Consider the following 20,383-nt stretch of genomic DNA (forward strand, 5'->3'; position numbering starts at 1 on the left):
AAATTATAGCCAATCTTATAGTCAATCTATTATATACGTTGACTATAATATAAGCTTATAACTAGTAAGTTGGCTTTACTATTAAACTTGCTCTTAGTGATGCTGGTACCTAGTGACGCTATGACATCCGCGGAAACCACGGTATTAGAGCAGTACAATAGCAGGCTATAAGTCAGCTATAAGTATATTTTAAAAAGATAAAAAGATGAGAGAGAAGAGAGGTGGGCTACTAATTTGTAGCCAGCTGCACATAGGCTCCAAGACAAAATATGTATATGACATGTGGGACCATACATAGATGTTTTGTAGATAACTATTATATGAATTAACTATTAGATTGACTATGGATGAATTAGAGCTTGTAGTTGGTTATACTATTGAACTTGCTCTTATTAACCGTGATTATCACCATGAGAAACACTACAAAACTGCAAAAAAAAAATGATACTCCATTTGGTTGGACGGTTTTGAAGGCCTCGGCGATAACACAAATATTTCTTATTGCACATATTCCTCTTCCATCTTAAAAAGATCTTATTTTGACCAATCTCATATACGAAATCATAAAAACTAGGGGTATCATTCATTTTTTCCAAATATCAATGTGTTTATCTTCATCTTTTAAATTCCAAAACAAATTCATCGTTGCTTTACCAAACTTCAGTGCAATGATAGCTAAAGAAATGAAGCCGTTTTTTCTGACAAATGAGGCAAACTAAAGATGAGCTATTAGCGTAAAATCGTCGTCGCGGTTCGGAGGGCCTGACGCGCACGCTGCAACCTAACCTAAACGAAATAACGAATATTAAGGATCATCCTTAGCATTCCTTGCCTCTTGTCTGATTAAAGGATTACGTGTTCGTAAAATCTTCTCCCTTAATCTGGACCTTAATTGATCCCTCTCCTTACTCTCTGGGATACGTTATTCATAATTGTTGAGCGTTTGTGTTGTCAAGCTTGCATTTTCTCGTTGTCAAATCGGCATGCGTTGTGGCCCGTGATGAAGCATGTTACATTTCAATGTTGACGATGTCCTCGACATATTATTTTTAGCGATAATACTTATAAAATAAATATTTTAATGTAATGAGTTGCATGTTATGATAGGTTGTTTAACGGTAAAAAGGAATATCATTTTTTACATGACCAATCTTTTCCAAGATTATTGTTATGGACGATCATAGTTTAAAATGTTTGACTTAAACACGGTGCTAGATTTTATTTTGCTTTTTCTCCGACGAGTAGAGAACTAGAGACACCCTTCACCAGTTATTACGATGAAGCCTGAAGCTGATGGGGAGGGGGGGGGGGGGGGGGGGGCTGAAACCTACAGGTAGGCCCAGAAACACAGAAAGAGCTCCCTTGACGTACGTAATTTTTCCATCCCAGGAAAAGTATGGGCTAGCATGAAAGCGGTTTTGCATATCATCTAGATAGTCATAAAAAATTATAAAAAAATTTGACAAGATACTTTAACATGAGTTATATCACTCCACCAACATGCAAGTTCAAATTCAACTTCTAGAAGTTGTAGCAAAAATAACAAAAACAATTATGAATATGCGTATACTTAGTTTCAATTTTGTTTGTTATTTTTGCTACAATTTATAGAAGTTGAATTTAAACTTACATGTTTGTGGAGTGATATAAATCATATTAATCTATCTTGTTAATTTTTTTCATATTTTTAATGACTATTTAGATGACATGCAAACACACGGGTGTACATACATCCGTGTGCTAAAAACTTTTTCCTAGGCTAGCATTAGTAGACCAAATCACCACAACACCAGAAAGGGCTCTCTGGTTGGATATGAGGAGGTTAGATTTGCAAATTTTTTTAGATGAAAACATAGTTTTGTAAATATTTTTTTTTAAAAATAAAAAAAATCGAAAAAAGAGGAAGAGAGAAGAGATCAAGGGAAACGGCTACCGATGCTAAGGCGCACTGAAAATTGTTCGCATGGGCCTAGAAGATAAATGGGCCCATACTAACTTCTGCATGTCCTCCTCTAACGTAAGTACAGTGCAATCTATTCGAAAAGACTAATTCGCGCGCGCTCGCGCGGAGCGGGCGCGCGCGAACACCCCCCAAAACGCAGTTTTCTGGCCCACGGTACGGTCCGTCTTTTTATATACGGCTCATGGGCTGGCCCATTTCCTATCTATATAGTTTTTTTTACTTTATGGTATAAAATTTACGTGCATAAAGTTTACATGTATAAAGTTTATATGTATAAATATATTTTTACTGGCCGGATATAAATACATATATATATATATATATATATAAAGTTTGCATGATGTTTATAAAGTTTACGTGTATAATGTACAAAATTTATATTTATAAAGTTTATATGTATATAATTTATGTGTATAAATACATATGTACATATATATATATATATAAAGAAAGAGAGAACAGAGAGAACACGTACCGTACGGACGGAAATCCGATCGCGCGCGCATTAGACCGACCCCAATCTGTTGCTTGTCTATTTCCGGAACAAGAAAGGCCGAAGCGACGGTGAGGGCGACCCAGCGAGCAAAGACAGCCGAGGCGACGGCGGCGTTCGCCTCGTTGGGAGCTTGACCGGGCAACGGAGGGAGAGCCGTCGCCGGACGCAACGCGAGAGGGGGGGGGGGGGGGGGTACGGCTCGGTTGGATCGCTCGCCTGCCTCGTCTCTCTTCTCCTCCTCTACGTCTTTCTCATCTTGCCTGCCGCACCACACTTGCACTGATACTTTGCTGTCGTCCTCTATAAAAACATAAACATAATAGTTTGGTCGTTCATATTATTAAAAGCATAAATAATAATGATTTATTTTGTTGTCATTGGATTTATTATTATCTGTTTTTAATTATAACTTACTCTTTTATATTTACATAAAAATTACATAAAATAAATGGTCAAACATATATAAAAAAATCAACGGTGCGATATATTAATTAAAGGGAAAATTGTAAAGTTATTATAATTTAGCGAAATCGTAGATATGCTATCATGCCCGACGTGTCATTGACTCATGTTGGTCATACATGTCATTGAAATAGCAGTGACATATTTCTAGCTTTACAAAATTATAATGGCATGGTTGCAAATTTCCCATTAAAGGGGACTGCTACTCTACAGGATCCTGTTTTAAAACGGGATGATTTCGACGAGGTATCAAATACGATACCTCGTCGGTATAAGATCTAATACCGAAAACATGATGATTCTGATGAAGTATCAAACATGTTATCCTATCAGTATCAGATCTGATACTAGAAACATGATGATTTCGATGAAGTATCAAACACGATACCTAATCGGTATCAGATCTGATACTAGAAACAAGATGATTTCGACGAGATATCAAATATGATACTTCATTGGTATCAGATCTAATACTGAAACGACATGATTCCAACAAGATATCAAACATGATACCTCATCATTATCAAATTTGATACCGCACCAATAACAAGTGATACCAATACGGTAACATCTGATATTAACTTAGTATCACTAAAAAAACTGATGAATCCTCGTCATCGGCACCGCCGCCACCGGCTGCTCCCGGCCATCGCCGTCGTCGTCGTCGTGGTCATCATCGCCACCGTCGTAGCCGTTGTAGTCGTCGCTGATGCCACAGCTATCGTCGATCGTCGCTAGCTGCTCCCGGCTGTTGTTACCATCGCTGTTGTTATCGTCGCTGTCGCGGTAGTTGTCGTCGACACCCGCGCCAGGGTGTTCGACGGGGAGGCCGTGGAGATAGCGTAGCCCCGATCACCCCAGGTGTAAGCCTGCTAGTGGATTGTAATCCAATCTAAATCCGCTACAATCCATCTCTTTGCTAATTAGTCTACCAAACCAATCCGTACCAATTATTCTTCATTAGGATCCAGTTCAAATCAATCCAACTTTGATTTTAGCCAACTCGCACCAACCCATTTGGTTAAAATGGATTCAATCCACTCTTGCAGAATGGATGCACCATTTGATATGTATAAACTCGGACCTAAAATTTTAAAACTTGCGTTTACACTATAAAAGTTTATCAAATTTGACTGAAATTTGGTGGGATGATCTGTCATGTATAGACGCAACTTTGTGCAAATTTTGGTCGATTTCTACATGTGGGCCCTATATATGGCCCTATGTATGTCTATTATGTCTATTATCTTATCCATTAACTATCTAATTAAAGGATATATTTACCCTCCACGGGTTAAATTCATTTAGAACCTAAAATCACCTAACCAAATTCAGTACATACAAATCCATTTGTCTCTGTAACCCAATCCAATCCAGACCATTTGAAGTTACAATCCATTTGCACCCGATCAAACACAATCTAAATTAAAACCAACCCATTTAACCCATTTCAATCCAACGCATCCAACGCATTAGCAGGGCCTCGGGGCGCCCGGTCGCAGGCACAGCAGCAGCCGTCACGTCGTCTTGTCGGCGCAGCAGCAGTAGCAACAGGGAGGCATCACTGGTGGTCACCGTTGGTGAGCGCCGCGTGTTGGAGCGCCCCGCGTGTGCAGCTGGAGCTCCAAGGGAGGCATCAAGTTGATCGATCACTGGTTGGCATCATCCTCGTGTCGCAGCGTAGTTGGATCCCGTATTATAGTATTTCCATATATTAAAATATGAAGAGAGTGTATAAATATTTTCATATTAATAATATTTTATTAAATTTATTTCTCGCCGATATTTTGTACTTCCTCCGCTTGCAAATGTGCCAATCATAAATTAATTACTAGAATATTAGGAATATGAAAGTATATATGCATCTAATATTAAGTTATTTCATTTTGGGACGGATGGAGTATTGAAAATTCATGTAAAATTAAGCACGCTTAGCTCTGACATGATGTTCTTAGGTCAGATCGTGCGTCAGGTTCCTTGTATTTTTGCTTGTTGTTGCCGTGCCGTCCTGTATACGTGCGTACGGCCCAGAGATGAACGGGCTGATTTGGACGGCTGATGATACGTCCATCTATACGATATGGCCAAATTAGTCGCATACCATGATAGATGCTGCTCCGTTTCTGAATCCAGCGAAAGATTCAGAGCTTCAGTTACAGCCAATGAAATTTCGTTAAATTTATAAATGATCCAAGACTGGGACACTTTGCTGTTGATGAAGTTTAAGTTTGAGCTCAAATCGAAACCGCGGGCACCCCTGGTTTTGGTGTTGTTGCAGTTATCCACGTTATTTTCTCCATTTTTTTCTCAGATATTTAGTCATCAGAAACCCACTTTCAGACACAACAATTGGTTTATTTAGTTAATTAGTTTATGGATGTTATGGGTCAATGCTAAAGTAACACAAATCTCTTTGTGAATAACGTGTTTTAACTGCTTCATGTGTCCTGTGTATTGGACTTATTCCATCTTTCATTTCGTAGGACGATAGTTGACTTTTAGCGTTTCTCTCCGATCTCCGTTTGTTTATTTAATAATGTTGAGTTGTTTAACTATTTATTTCATTTAAAAAATTATGCAAAAATATAAGACATGCTTAAAGCGACTTTAGTAATAAATTAAATCATAAAAAATAATTAGTAATCATATAATTTAATAAGACGAATGTTTAACTGTAAACCTAAAAGTTAATGACGTCAAATAAAAATATGGATATGATACTAATCAAAAGTTACTATTAGACTAGTGCAAATTTTTGGCTTATTATATGAATAAATGAAATGATATATTTAAAAAAATATGTTATAAATAAAACTTTTCTACATATGTTCTTAGCGATAAAAAAATAAAGGCTAAAAAAGAAAGTACGATGCAAAAAAGACTCTAAAATCAACTTTAAATTAAAAATTAAAATTTTATCTTATAAGTATAGCCGTAAGTGAAAAGATAAGCACGGTAGACATTACAACGGATAAGTATAGGGTACTGCGTTTCTATTACCGAAATAAAATATATCCAGATCAATTCTTACTGGTCAAAGCTTGCGTATATTGAAATACACACGGGTGCTCTTACTAATTAGAATCAAATCGGTATGCATGAGCTAATTTTATTAGTATCTACCTTGATGATCTTAAAGGCACTTTTCTTAATCTGTGAACACACGTTGGTTTTGACTCTAGCAACTATGATATTCGAATATTAATTTTTGAGTAATGCAAAAGTTAATAGCTCTAATGTTAGAAACTTAGAATGTAAATGAAGTACTTTCAATTGTGAATCCAACCATAGCTTTTAGGGGGTTATTGTTTGGTTTTTTAATAAAAAGAATCAAATGGTATATTTATAAATGAAAATTAATTTGTAAATAAAATTTCTGTATGCGTATTCTTAGCGATCTTAAAGCCAAGGCCAAACATAAACTATGGTAAAATACCTAAAAATCATCTTTTAATTTAAGATTAAAAATTTAAATTTTATCTTTTAAATATAAGTAGAAGCGAAAAGATGGAGGTGTAGTCTCACGTAAAAAAACATAGCTATTAGTACAATAGAACTGCGATTGTATATATATATATAGTTAAAAAGGTACTATTGGTCGAAGTATAATTGACTAAATCTAAAACTGACAATTATTTACGACCGAACCATTTCACTCTTAACAAAACTGTTATGCGTACGAGTTGTATCGTACAATTACCGTACGACACACGGCGTGAGGCACTGATTTAAGCTTGCTAATCAGACGGCATGAGAGGCGCTCGCGAGACACAAAGTAACGGCCGTTATTTGTCGTACGATTTTCGTAAAAAAAAACGTATGCATAGTGAAGAGGTACTGCGCTTACAGTAACTAAGTGGCTGTTCGGTTCGTAGAAATTTTGCAGGAATCAAATATGAAAATCATACAAAATTCCTCTAAACAAGCAAATTTGGAAGGGGGGAAAGACGAGGACCATGACGATGAAAGCACTCCGAACTCTCAAACGCCACAGGAGAAGCTGCTCCGAAGACGCAGCGGTCAACCGTAGCTGAGCGTGACCTCACCGGCGGCGAGACGCCGGCGGCGGCGGCGACATTTCCTCCGGCCGCCCTTTTACAAAAGGGTGTAGGGCCAGAATTTAGCGGAGTCGTCGTGTTGGGCGGCAGCAGGAGGGAGATAAACAATTCCGCGCCATGTGGTTCGTTTTGTGAGCTGCGATCCAACTCCCCATCGATTGGCTCCACTAATTTGGATTGTTATTGTGTTTCTGTTGTGCTCGTGATATTGCTTTGATTAGTTTAGCTCTTGCTTGCATCAGTCACCGTATTATAGTATGAGTGTGCGATTGATTATGAGTTTGGTCTCTCTCAAAATAAATTCGTTTTTTTACGTAGTACATATAATTTAGGATAGAGTATTTGTTCCATTCCAAAATTGAAAGTGCAAGTATTTTTTATATTTAAATCTGGTACGAAATATAAAGTGCTATAAATAGTTCTAATTGTCTCATTTATCGCTTAACGTTCAAAATTATTTTTATTTAATTCTCACCATACCACCACCATCTATTCTTATTTTATCCCCACGTATGCTTCCACAACCATCAATTCCTCTTTTATTTTTTTAAAAATATAATAATATAGTATTTTCATCTAAAACATAATTATTACTAAATAACCTATAAATATTTATATTTTAGGATGGATTTAGTAGATAATTTATGAAGCGTGCGTGGAATAAACATCAGACTTGCAACATATAAATCTCATCTCGGCATTGAACTGTATTAAGGAGCCCTCTTGTTCTGAGCCTTCTTGTTTTGAGCGAAAAAAAAAGAAAAACTAAACAACCAAAACACATGAAGAAAAAGTCTCATCACATGGTCCCCTATAAAACCATAACAAATCAAACAAGATCAAAATAAACAATGGCAAGAAGAGATGAGTAGTAGTCCTAGTTTATTTTGCTCCTGAACGGCATGAACACCCACAAGAATATACCTATTGGTTCGGTACCACATTTGCTTTGCTTTAGACAAATACTCCTAAAAAAGTGGATAAAGGAATCTTCCTCACCTGCTGCGTAACATGCGCTGCTCGTCCTACCCAACCGTTTTCCGTTTTTCCGATTCAGTTCCACCGATCCAAAATCACATGTGCCCCCATATTCCGTTTCGAGTAAATTTATTTTTTGTCGATTGTAAGATTCAACTCCTATTCACTTCTCGTGGTTTTTTTTATTTTAATTTTCGAGCTCTAAACGACAGGTATCCTTGAAAAATATATAATTCAAAAGTAATTTCTTCAACTGACGCTAGCATAATACTCAATTGACGGCGTTGACCCTTCATCTAATTAAAAAGTTACGTAATTATTGATTATTTTATTATAATTCAATTTATTAAAAAAATAACTTTAACTATGATTTATAATTTTATATATTTAAAGACGAATGATAAAAATATATAAAAATCAACTGTGTTAATTAAAAATCAGAGTAAGTATTAGATAGTCCAGAGCATATAAAAATATTATGAGAAAAGAATACCACCTCGATCCCATTTACATTACAGATGGTAATAAAATCCAATACTTTTACAGCCTGTAAAAACAACGATGTAACAGTACTATCCGGTTTCGGAAGAGCAGGTTAAATAGTCTCCAAGTCATCTTGATTAATCTAATAGTCAATTTATATAATAGTTACCTAAAGCTAATTTTTCATGATTAATTTAATAGCTAATTTATATAACAGTTACATTAATACATGGTCTCACGTATCATACACACTATATGTATATGTATTCGTGCTGTAGCTGAATATGAATTAGTAGCTTCCTACTCCTCTCTTTTTTTGTTCTCTTATCTATTTAAAATATTCTTATCTATTTAAAATATGATTGTTGCTGGTTTATAACTTGCTATTGTACCTGCTCTAAATTGTCCCTGCTCTAAAGTAAGATGCAAGACTTGTTCTTGTGTTCGCGAGATGACCTTTTTGAATTTTATCTCTCGTCGGGTTCACGATAACTTTTTGCCATGAAATCGTCTCTTTTTCCCCCTTTTTTAGTTTCAGGTAAGAAGAGATCGAGTATTTACAAACTAGAACGAGATAAAAACAGAAAATAAAAAGAAAATAATACTAAAAGAAATCTAATAATCCATCCACTGTACAGTAGAGATGTGCAACAACTGGATTCACACAAAGTCAACAAGCTGCCTGCCTTCCAAAGCAACCGAAGCACGAGAAAGGAGAGCGGAAAACCACGGAAAAAGGGTTAACCAAAAGCAATTAAGCAAAGGGTGATTAGCTTGATTTCGCTTAATCGCGGCCCTGATCAATCGAGGAAGGCGACGGCGGCGGTGAGGCCTCGCCGGCGGCGGGCGGTTAGTAGGAGTAGGCGACCCTGTGGGAGGAGCGGTCGCGGAGCATGCCGCGGTAGAGGGCCTCCCGGTTGGCCGGCATCCGCTCCGCCGCGGCGTCCCTGCACGTGGGCTCGGCCGCCCCCGCCGGGAGCCGCCGGGCCGGGCGAGCGGCGCCCTCATTGTCGACGACGTCGGCGGCGAAGCGCACCCGCCTCTCGCTCCTCCGCCTCCGCTCCTTGGCCCCCTCCAGCTTCCGCCTCTCTGCACGCGCCCAAAAAAAACACCACCATGAGAAGTTGAGAACCCGACCCACACGCATAGGAATCGCACGAGAGGCGGAAGGATCCGGGTGACCCACCTGAGGAGGAGAGGCAGGGGCGCAGGGAAGCCTCGGCCTCGGCCTCGGCCTCCGTCTCCCCCGACGCCGTCGCCGACCTCGCGGCGCGGCAGAGGAAGATGACGAGGGAGCCGGACACCGCCACAGCCGTGGCCGCCGCGAGCGCGAGCGACCCGCCACCCGACGACGACGAGGACGACGACATGGCAGCGCTGGTAGGTGGCAAGGTAGGTGGTAGGTAGGTAGCCGGCGCTCTCGGCCTCTCTCTCGGGGGAGCACGAGGTAGGTATTAATGGCGACCTCGGCAAGGAGGAGGAGAAGAGTGGACTGGCCGCGAACGCGAACGCGAACGCGATGCGGGTTTTGGTTTGCTTTTGGATTTGGATTTCGGGTGCGGCTGCGTGGGCCGTTTATATAGGCGGCGTGCCTGACCAGCTGGTTTAGTTTTGACCGTGTTCACCAGTTTGCCCTGTTCTTTTGTAAATTATTCGGGGACTTGTTAAAATGATTATTTAGAGGGGTGTTTAGCTAGGGAAATGAATATTTTTAGGTGTCATCTCAGATGTTTGACTAGATATCGGAATAGGTTTTCGGACACGAATGAAAAAACGAATTTTATGACTTGTCTATAAACTGCGAGATGAATCTTTTGAGTCTAATTAATCCGCCACTAGCACAAATGGTTAGTGTAGCACTTATGACTAATCATGAACTAATTAGACTTAAAAGATTCGTCTCACGATTTCTCACATAACCGTGCAATTAGTTTTTCGTTTCATTTAAGTTTAATACTCTATTTATGTGTCCAAAAATTCGATGTGATGTTTTTGGGGGAAATTTTGGGAACTAACCATGGCCTTACTCTCCCCATATGAACCTGTGTATTCTTTTTTTCTACCTTGTGTTTGAGATATCGGTTACTCATTGCTCCATATTTGTTGTTGTCGAAATAGTCAATTAGAACACTGATATTTTTGTCTTTGAAAGTTTGACAGGAGCCTTCTACAGTTTATTTATAGCTCAAGTGAAGATTTTAGGTTTATATGTTTGATTATAAGATGGACAGATACATTTATACGGACTGTGATAGAGAATTTAAGTAACTCTAAACTTACTTGGGCGAAAATCACTAATAACATATCGAATGAGCTCTGATTAGTCATCACATGTCTCTTGGCGCTAAAGTTAACCATGTCAAATGCCCTTCTGGCGAAACCTTCCTGGTGAGGGCTTTTTCGGTCAAAGGCTCCCCGTGAATCCTTTAGCGTACCTAGCCTTCCACTATATTTTGATCGTAGCTTGGTTCATTTGATGGATTAATAAATATATTTTATATACATGTATTTCCTTCGTTTTAGATTATAAGACTTTCTGATCTTGTCTAGATTCATATGTGCTAATGAATCTAAACACATATATAAAACATTGAGACACGAATGAATATATGTAAACCCAGAAAACTTTGTAATATGAAACGGGGGAATATAATATTATTAGCATTTATATAAACTTAGAAATAACCAAATTATTTTATGACTAATACACTTTTTATATTACCCCTCTATAGTATGAATTATATTTAGATCTAGAAATAACCATCGAGGTATTGCTTTAACCAATAATATTTATAAAATATTTTATTTTAAATTAAAAGAGTTACACATTACGATAGTTATTTTAATGATAAATCTACTGACATCATCTTTACGAGATCGATCTTTTCGAATTTTTTAATTAGCAACCTAAGTTTAACATGTATAACTTAGCATTATTTTCGAGGTAACTTTATTTTAGAGCTGATGTAGTATTTATTTTACCTATATAATTAAATCGATAATCTTCTAAATGATTTGTGTTAAACTGGGTCCTGTATATCTCCTCGCACCAATAGACCTTGTGGACTTAGGGATTAAAAATTGTGATGTGTATTAATGTCAACGGAATTAAAGATTAAGACGCGGATTTGGGTGCGGTAGGAGTTCAGAGTATAAAAGTATAAGACTCGTTTTTTCTACACGTGAGTTGTGTTGCCGAGGAAAACTATGTTGCAAATACATGTTATGGCAGTTAATTAAAGAGGGGGACACCAAATTATTAATATGTTGATGCTTTTAGCATCAAATTGCAAATTTTAACATGATATTATTTGAAGAGAAAATGGTTATAAAGAAAACACATGCTTTTGGTGTGTGGTTTTTTGGATTTTTTTTTGTATGATTGCTAGGGTTGGGTGAGTTAGGCTAACAAACCATACAAGTATGGATGAAACGACTAAAAATAATTTATAGATAAAATATTTATATCTGTATTTTTCATGGAACCACCATTAAATAACTAAATTGGAAAATATGTTATGATAGGAAAAAAAACGTAAAACCAACTTAAAAATAAGTTCTCAAATTTAGATTATGGTTGGGGCAGCTTAGGATAGTTTTTCTCACGATGAATATGAACAATATCACATAGGATTTTTCTTCTGATTGCATGGGACGAACGACTCCTCGTGGATACAATTTCTTAGTACTATGTGCAGTAAAGTTTAAGCATTTCAGAAGGTTTATCTGCTAACTACACGATAAACACAAGCAAGTTTTCATTAAGGTGCACGCTTGTTTCTATTTTAAAATTCCTCTCACAATTGTCTAAAAGAAATCAGGAGGTCTTCCAGTTGCGGTTTGATGATTTAATAATTCAAATGATTTAATTTATGGCCGGCAACTTGAGTTCCTTCTGTTTTCCGAAATCTGCACTGGGTTTTAAACTTAATTTTAATACGTTTTCTGCATGCAGAACGCGTAGAACGATTTCAACTAATTTGTGGAGGATTCTTCTGAGATATGCAATGTCAGTCAATCTTTGAAAAATCCATGCGGTTTAAACCCAGCAAAGCAAGCCTTATTAATTATTATGAATAGGAATTGATCAAATTTGATTAATTATCACCATACGGAAGTGGTACGTAGCTAACGTTTTGGTTCAGTGCATGGCTGCAAACAGGTTTCTGTGAATGTAGTAGAGCATCAGTAAATGTGATACACAAATTGTGGATCTGTTTACTTGATAATAAATACATCTTACGAAAACTCTATTAATTTCGAATATATAATGATATTATAGCATTTAGATACAAAATTTGGCCATTTATCTCATTAAAACTTTCTACTTCTTTCATCACGAATATAAACATATATGGATTTTAAAATTTATCTAATATATAATCACATTTGTACTTTCCTACTTGTATTTTCATCTAAACCAATCACAACTAATTTCTATGTTTTGCCTACTTCTTAACCAATCACAGTCATCCATCATCTCAATCACATCCGAAAGTTAGCAACGATACATACCCACAAGTATAAGCCTGTAGCACATATAAAGATATTTATGTGTATGTAATTGTAAAATCCAAGATAAGAAAATATAGAGTAAATAGTAGTTTGAGCTAGATTTTTTTTATCCAAAGTTTCACTTTGTAACCCTCAATCTAATGTTTTCACATGAACGATATACCCAATTCTATTCGATGGCCCTATTTCTTAACATTGAACCAAGTACTCTCTCAGTTTCATAACGTAAGATGTTTGATTTTTACTTGTAATGTTTAACCATTTGTCTTATTTAAAAAATTATAAAAATATCATTTATTTTGCTTGTGACTTATTTTATTATCAAAAGAACTTTAAGCACGACTTATCATTTGTTATATTTGTACTAAATTTTTAAATAAGACGAATGGTCAAAAGTTGTAACTAAAAAATCAAAACATCTTACGGAGCTCCTTAATAGCTCAGTAGCTAGCCACTGCTAGTACTCCGTATTGATAAGTCCAGTCGGATTAACCGCGACACAACCTAAGCCCACCTGGCTGGACACATGTAGAAATGAGGTGTATGAGTTAACTAAGATTTTAGTATTAAAAGATTATCATTTTTCCGTTATAGCTATTTGATGATAGATGTGTAAAACCAACTATAAAGTAAAAATCTTATTTTAAAAATATCATATGAGAAACCTTTATATAGAAATTTTTTACATACTCCACGTTGTTTAGAAGATTGAAAAACATATCGTAAAAAAAACAACAAATTTCATAATTGTACTAGAACACAGCCCAAATATTTTGACTTTGTTTTCTCGCCTTCATATGCTCATGGTGGATGCATACCGTATTGCCATGCCACCACACGCAGGCAGTGAGATAGTGGTGCATACATGTGGATCCATTTATTTACTCCCTCTGTTTCATAGTGTAAGACTTTCTAGGTTTATTTAGATTCATCCATATATTAATGTATATGTGTCTAAATTTATTAGCATACATACGAATTAGGTCAGTCTAGGAAGTCTTTATAATATAGTATGCGAATACCTATGAGTACACTATTTATATACTACATTTATTTTATACTGTAAAACTTTCTAGCATTCTCTAGATTCATCCATTTGATGAATATATATAATTTATATATATGTGTCTAGATTCATTAGCATCTATGTGAATATAGAGATCGCTAGAAAAGGAACTGGAGGGAGTAATAAACTCAACACGAATTAATCCTATTAAATCATTTCATTATTGAAATGTTTAGGTAATCCGTATCCTAGCCATTCCCATCCTTACCAGCGGCTCGTTCTCGTCCGGGTAGGGATGGCAATGGGTAAATACCCATCGGGTATTACTATCCCATACCTATACACACTAATAAAATTTTGTATCATTAAAATACCCATACCCGTCACGGTAAGAAAATTTCCCCATACACATACCCACTCGGGTAAACCTTACCCATCGGGTCACCCATATATCCGCAAAAGTTCAAAATAATCTAAATATCACGATTTACATATAGTATATTGCATAGACGTTAGATATTTAGGACATCCCACATTCATATAGTGTGGTGGAAAATATATGAATGATTTAAATATATATGGTTTTAGTTAATTAGGCTAGACTAATTTAATATTAGACCATGACATACATTTAAAATCGTGGGTATTTATTACCCATGAATAAATGGGTATGGAATTTTTATACCGGGGAGCGTGGCCGGCGGGCGGCTGCACCCGGCGGGCCGAGTGGACGCGGTCGCATTCCACCGCACCGCGCGTGGTCTGGGGTTTGTCGCGTCCTCGGGGGGCGGCGTGTCCGCAGGCAAGGCAAGGCGACGTGGTGGCGTGATCGTCGTCTCCTCTCGGAGAGTCGGAGGCACGTTTCTCGAACCGAACCTCGCCAGCCTTCTGTCCGCATGTGCAACAGTGGATGCTTAGAGCAAGTTCAATCTCATAGCTAATTCATACAATAGTTTCGTCAAAACATCGATACATAGTCTCACGTGTCATATACACTGTGTTTTAAAGCTGTAGTTGGCTATAAATTAGTAGCTCATTTCTCTTCTCTCTTACTCTTATTTCTTTAAAATATGCTTATAATGGCTTATAGCCTGCTATTGTACCTACTCTTAGATCAGTCTTAATGCATAGTTTTATGGCATAGTTACCAAGATCATAAACTAGGTAATCGAGCCAGATGAATTTTATGAGGATGAAACTTCTCCCTCATTTAATGACCTTGTAAAGTCAATAATTTTGCTGATGTGACACTCTATTTAATATGTATGACACCCCATGGAACATGCATTGAGACTGACATTAAAGTAAGTACAATAGCAGACTACAAGTCAGTTATAAATATATTTTAAATAGATAAGAGGAGAGAGTGAACTACTAATTTATATCGAGCTACAACACGGACTCCAAGACGCCATTTGTTTATGACATGTGAGACCATGTATTAATGTTTTGTAGACAAGTATTGTATGAATTGACTATTAGATTGACTATGGATGAATTAGAGCTAGTGTTTGCTATAGTATTGAATGTGCTCTTAAAGCAGGTATAATAGCAGGCTATAAGCCAACTATAAACATATTTTAAAGAGAATAAGAGATGAGAGAAAGGGCATTCCTAACCCAATGACTAGGATGATGTCTATAACATTAAATAAGTTACTATCTAGAATAAAAGATGATGTGTCAAGTGAATAAATAAGTAAAGAGAATGAAACCATTTCTTGCACGAGACATGGTTTCTACACAACATCCAAGATATCATGTGAGATAAATAGTATTAAATTGAAGTATGAAATAGTGATGTTTGCATTGGAAGAGTAGTGTTTAGTACTAGTTTATTGATGATGGAGAGTTTATGAAAACTATATCTAGTGTTATGGGTTAGGAATGCCCGAAAAGGAGTGAGCTATTAATTTGTAGCCAGCTGCAATACGAGCTTTAAGACGCAGTGTATGTATGATATGTAAGACTATATATTAATGCTTGTAGGTAAGTACGGTATGAATTGATTATTAGATTGATTATAGATGATTTGGAGCCAGTAGTTGACTATATTATTGAACTTGCTCTTGTCTAGCAATACACTACGGTCGAGTTCAATTACACGTAGTAACATACTAGTACATAATTAATTAATTGTTAGTTATAAAAAAATTAAAAATAGATTAATATAGTTTTTGAAGCATTTTTTCTATAGAAAACCATTTAGCAGTTTAGGACACGTGCGTAAGAAAAACGAGAGAACCTATCTTAGGAAGAGGTGATATCAAACGGGCCTACTAGAGTAGTATCCTGCCTTGCTCAAGTTTTCACTTTTGTGTTTTACACGTCATATAATAATCAAGGTGATTATTGAGTACTAGATTGTTTTGTTTGATTAACTTAAATATTTTTTTGCAAGAGTAACTTTATCATTTACTCCCTCCGTCCAGAGTTCTAGAAAATAAAATGTTTTACAGCTAAGAACAAATAGTAAGAAAAATTACAAAATTAAATAGAAAATTGTTATAATTGATTGAGAAAAAATGTGGCTAATTTTAGTGGTGGTGGCTTGTGATTGGTTAAAAAAGAGAATATTTATGTGAAAGTTGGTATATAAAGATATTTTTAGAAAACACACGTAGAGTAAATAATCCATTCCAGAACTAAAAGGGGTAGGTATACATTAGTACTCCCTTCGTACTTAAATGCATGACACTTTGATTTTAACATGAAATTTAACCATTTTTTTAAAAAAGAAGAAGCATAATTTACTTTGTTATGATTTACTCTACGACAAGAATGCGGCTGAATGATCGTATTAGATGGATTATAGAATATTATAAGGAAAGAAATAAAAAGGTGCAATGCTTTATCCGGGTTTGTACTTGTCAAAACCACTTGTTTGTCTCACGGTTTTCTTGAGTGGTGTGGCTTAATTCGCAGCATTTGACCCCACTTGTGTGACAAGTTGGATCAATGGCGCCAATTATCACGCTAGTTTGGAGGTTGACATTAGTCATTAGGTTTGGTTGGTGCTTGGCGACGTCATTTCTGCAGCGTCATGGCCAAATTAATTTGAGTGCATCATGGACGCTTGACCCTGAATACTACCCATCCGTTTTGAGTTGCAACACTTTGTTAGCACTACCTAGATTCGTATAAATGACAATATATATATATATATATATATATATATATATATATATATATATATATATATATATAATATACATTGATGTACAAATAAATTTAGGCATAATTAAAGTGTATTAGAATATAAAACGGATGGATTATAATTTAGAATATAATAGACGGACAAGTTGGTAAAAAGATTGACGAGTTCAAATTTCAAAATTCATAATTTTTAGTAAGATTAGAAATATGTATGGGCTTAAAATCAGGGTTAGGAGCTGATTATAGAAATTTAATCCCTTGCATCTCTTTTAAAAGCAGGGTGAATATTTTGTCTCTGACTAGATTTATATAAATATTAATAAATTTATATACATATGTTAAACTTATATATTGATTTATGAATAAATCTATATATGATCAAAATATTTTATTATATAAAACGCAACGAGTAATCCTGGTATATTAATGTGAGACCTCATCCTCCAACGTGGTTCGTTTCATAAAAGGGACCCTTAATGCGTTTAACCCAATAGCATGCTGCTTGCCTAACTTGTCGTGAGCCTAACTTGTCTCAAGACAAGCGCGCGCTCTCTCTCTCTTTTTTCCCCTTTACCATAGAAAACGAGATTCATACTTGGGACTACGACCTACCGGAGATTTACAACCCATCTCACCTTTGTTTATGTTTTAAACCAAAATTTTTAATTTAATCTTAAATTTAGACTATATTTTTTATTTTCTCATCGTAGTTTATTTTTCAGTTTTAGCTCTTTGATCGCTAAAAATGTGTATAGCTAAGGTTTCATTCACAAATATTTTTCATTTTCTTAATATGCCGTTTAAATCATGATTTATTTTTCATACCTCGAGATACTCCATACTACAGTAGCATCGGTAGAAGAGAAAGTTCAACACGGCTTCCTCTGGTTAGAGCAAGTTCAATCGTATAGCTAATTATTAGCTCCAATTTATATATAGCCAATTCATATAATAGTTACCTACAAAACATCAATATATGATCCCACATGTAATATATACATTTCGTCTTAGAGTGCGTGTGTAGCTGGCTACAAATTAGTAGCTTACCTCTCTTCTCTCTTATCTCTTTAAAATATGCTTATAGCTTGTTTATAGTCTGCTATTGTACCTGCTCTTAGATATGGCTAAAATTTTTTAAGTCTATGTTACATTAGCTTTTAGATATTTGGATATTAATTTAAAACATTAAATATAAACTAATAAAAAACTAATTTCATAAATGAGAGCTAATCTGCGAGACAGATTTTTTAAGCCTAATTAATCTATAATTAGCAAATGTTTACCGTAGCATCACATAGGCTAATTATGGATTAATTTAGACTTAATAGATTCGTCTCGTGAATTATCAAGGTTATGAAATGTGTTTTTAATTAGTATATATTTAATATTTTAAATTAGTGTCAAATATCCGATGTGACAGGACTAAAATAAATAATTGTTTCCAAAACACCACCTTAATTACCGTCTGGTCAACAGCCAACGCGCGTGAACCTACCCATCCTCAAATCTGAACGACCGGCTTGCCGGAGGAGACCCCTCGCCGAGCACCACCACCACGACACGTACCGCCCCCCATTTCCTCCCCGAAAAGAAAACCTCAGAAAAGTCTGCCTCGCTCGGAGACGGAGACCGCACGCCTCCATCCACCACGGCCGGTCCGGGCGGCCCCCACCCCCCCGCCGCGCCCGCGCGCCTCTCGTCGTCTCGTGTCCGTGCTGGTGGCGTCGCTTTCCCTCTCGCCGACGACCAGCAGCAGATGGCCGGCCAGGTGGCGGGCGACAGACGAGCGTCGCCGGAGCGGAGACCCGTCGCTGTCGCGGACACTTGTCGCCGCCGCCCTGGAGCCGCTCGCCAGGTGTCCGTCGGCAGCGCCCCGGTGCGGCCACCTGTTCTTCTCCGGCCGCATTCTTTACCCCGCGCCCGTTTAGTTTTTTAAAAACATCGAACGGAATCTTTAGAAACCTAAATAGAAAATTAAATATTAATAAAAATAAAAAATAATTATATAATTAGGAAGAAAATTGTGAGACGAATCTTTTTAGCCTAATTAATCCATAATTAGTTATAAGTGCTACAGTAACCCCACGTGCTAGCGTCAGATTAAAGATTCATCTCGCGGTTTCCAGCCGAGCTATAAAATTATATAAATTTGTTTTTTAGTTTTTTATAGTTAACAATTAATTAATAATAATGTGCTACTCGCTGCTACTCTTCCCGATTACTTAGAGAAACCATACCGACTGAATGCGAACGGGATGTCGGGATCCATTTTCGTGGGACGGAGGAAGGCCGTTTATTCATACTGCTAATTGCTAATCGGTGTATTTGTTGTAAAAATTTTCTATAAAAAATTATATTAATTTATTTTATATTTTTAATAATTATTTATGTACGAATTTATTTTTCACGCCGGTAAGTCCCTCGAGCGAACGCGGCCGAAGTACGTGACCCAGCCGGGCAACAGACCCCCGTACCTGCGCCGCCGTCGCTGTCGCGTGGCCTAGAGCCGCGCACGCAGCAGCATTGGAGACGAGGCGTGCGCGGCCGACTTTTGCCGATACGGGAGGAAGCGCCCAGGGTTGTGGCACCTGGCACGTACGCCTCGGCGGGCACCACCGGAAATATAGCTCTCACGCTGCGTGCGCGCTGTACTCAACTCAACCCAAGCCAACGCCTGCACGTACCCCTCGTGGCGAAACTTCCGTCGATTTCTTCTCCTCCTCCGTGATGATGGCAGGATGAACCAACCACGCGTGAGGAAACTGTTTTTTTCTCTCTTGGGATGCTTCCTGCTGTTGCTGTGATGTCTCTGGTCCTTGACATTCTTTTTCTTTCCTTTACATAGACTCTACACAGTTACAGAGATGTCGGTTGCTTCCGAGCTCCAGCTCAAATCTCACCGAAAGTTTCCAACGAGACCTACAGAGAAAAGGCAAATTCATATTTGAAAAAAATTCATCTGTCCCCGTCAGATCAGATCCGCGCGGTTACTAGCACCTGTGAAAATTCAAGTCAGCCAGCAATGTGAACACCTAACTTCTTCCCGGTTACATTCAAACAGCACATCTACTATGCAAATCACATTGTCTCTGTCTTACTCACAAAAATCATGCTCCATGCACAACACTAGGTTAGGTTAATGGAGGGCGAAATCAATGCATTTGATCATTCAACGCTAATTTCTATTTATTTTTGAAGTTTAGAGTTTACTTTCATGCATTTGTTTATCCAGGTATGATTTCAGCAAGACAATGGCCATTTCTCGAT

General features: G+C 37.1%; 1 protein-coding gene across 1 annotated transcript; it reads right to left on the reverse strand.

Moving 5' to 3' along the window:
• Nucleotides 1-8,897: 8,897 nt before the first annotated feature.
• LOC102722556 lies at nt 8,898-9,972 on the reverse strand. Its single transcript, XM_040521150.1, has 2 exons — nt 9,627-9,972; nt 8,898-9,529 (listed from the first exon to the last, which is right to left on the reverse strand). The coding sequence occupies exons 1-2, from the start codon at nt 9,808-9,810 to the stop codon at nt 9,291-9,293; spliced, it is 423 nt and encodes a 140-aa protein (XP_040377084.1). The 5' UTR covers nt 9,811-9,972; the 3' UTR covers nt 8,898-9,290.
• Between the last annotated feature and the right edge of the window lie 10,411 nt (nt 9,973-20,383).

Source organism: Oryza brachyantha, chromosome 2 (assembly GCF_000231095.2).
Source record: "Oryza brachyantha chromosome 2, ObraRS2, whole genome shotgun sequence".
Lineage (NCBI taxonomy): Eukaryota > Viridiplantae > Streptophyta > Magnoliopsida > Poales > Poaceae > Oryza > Oryza brachyantha.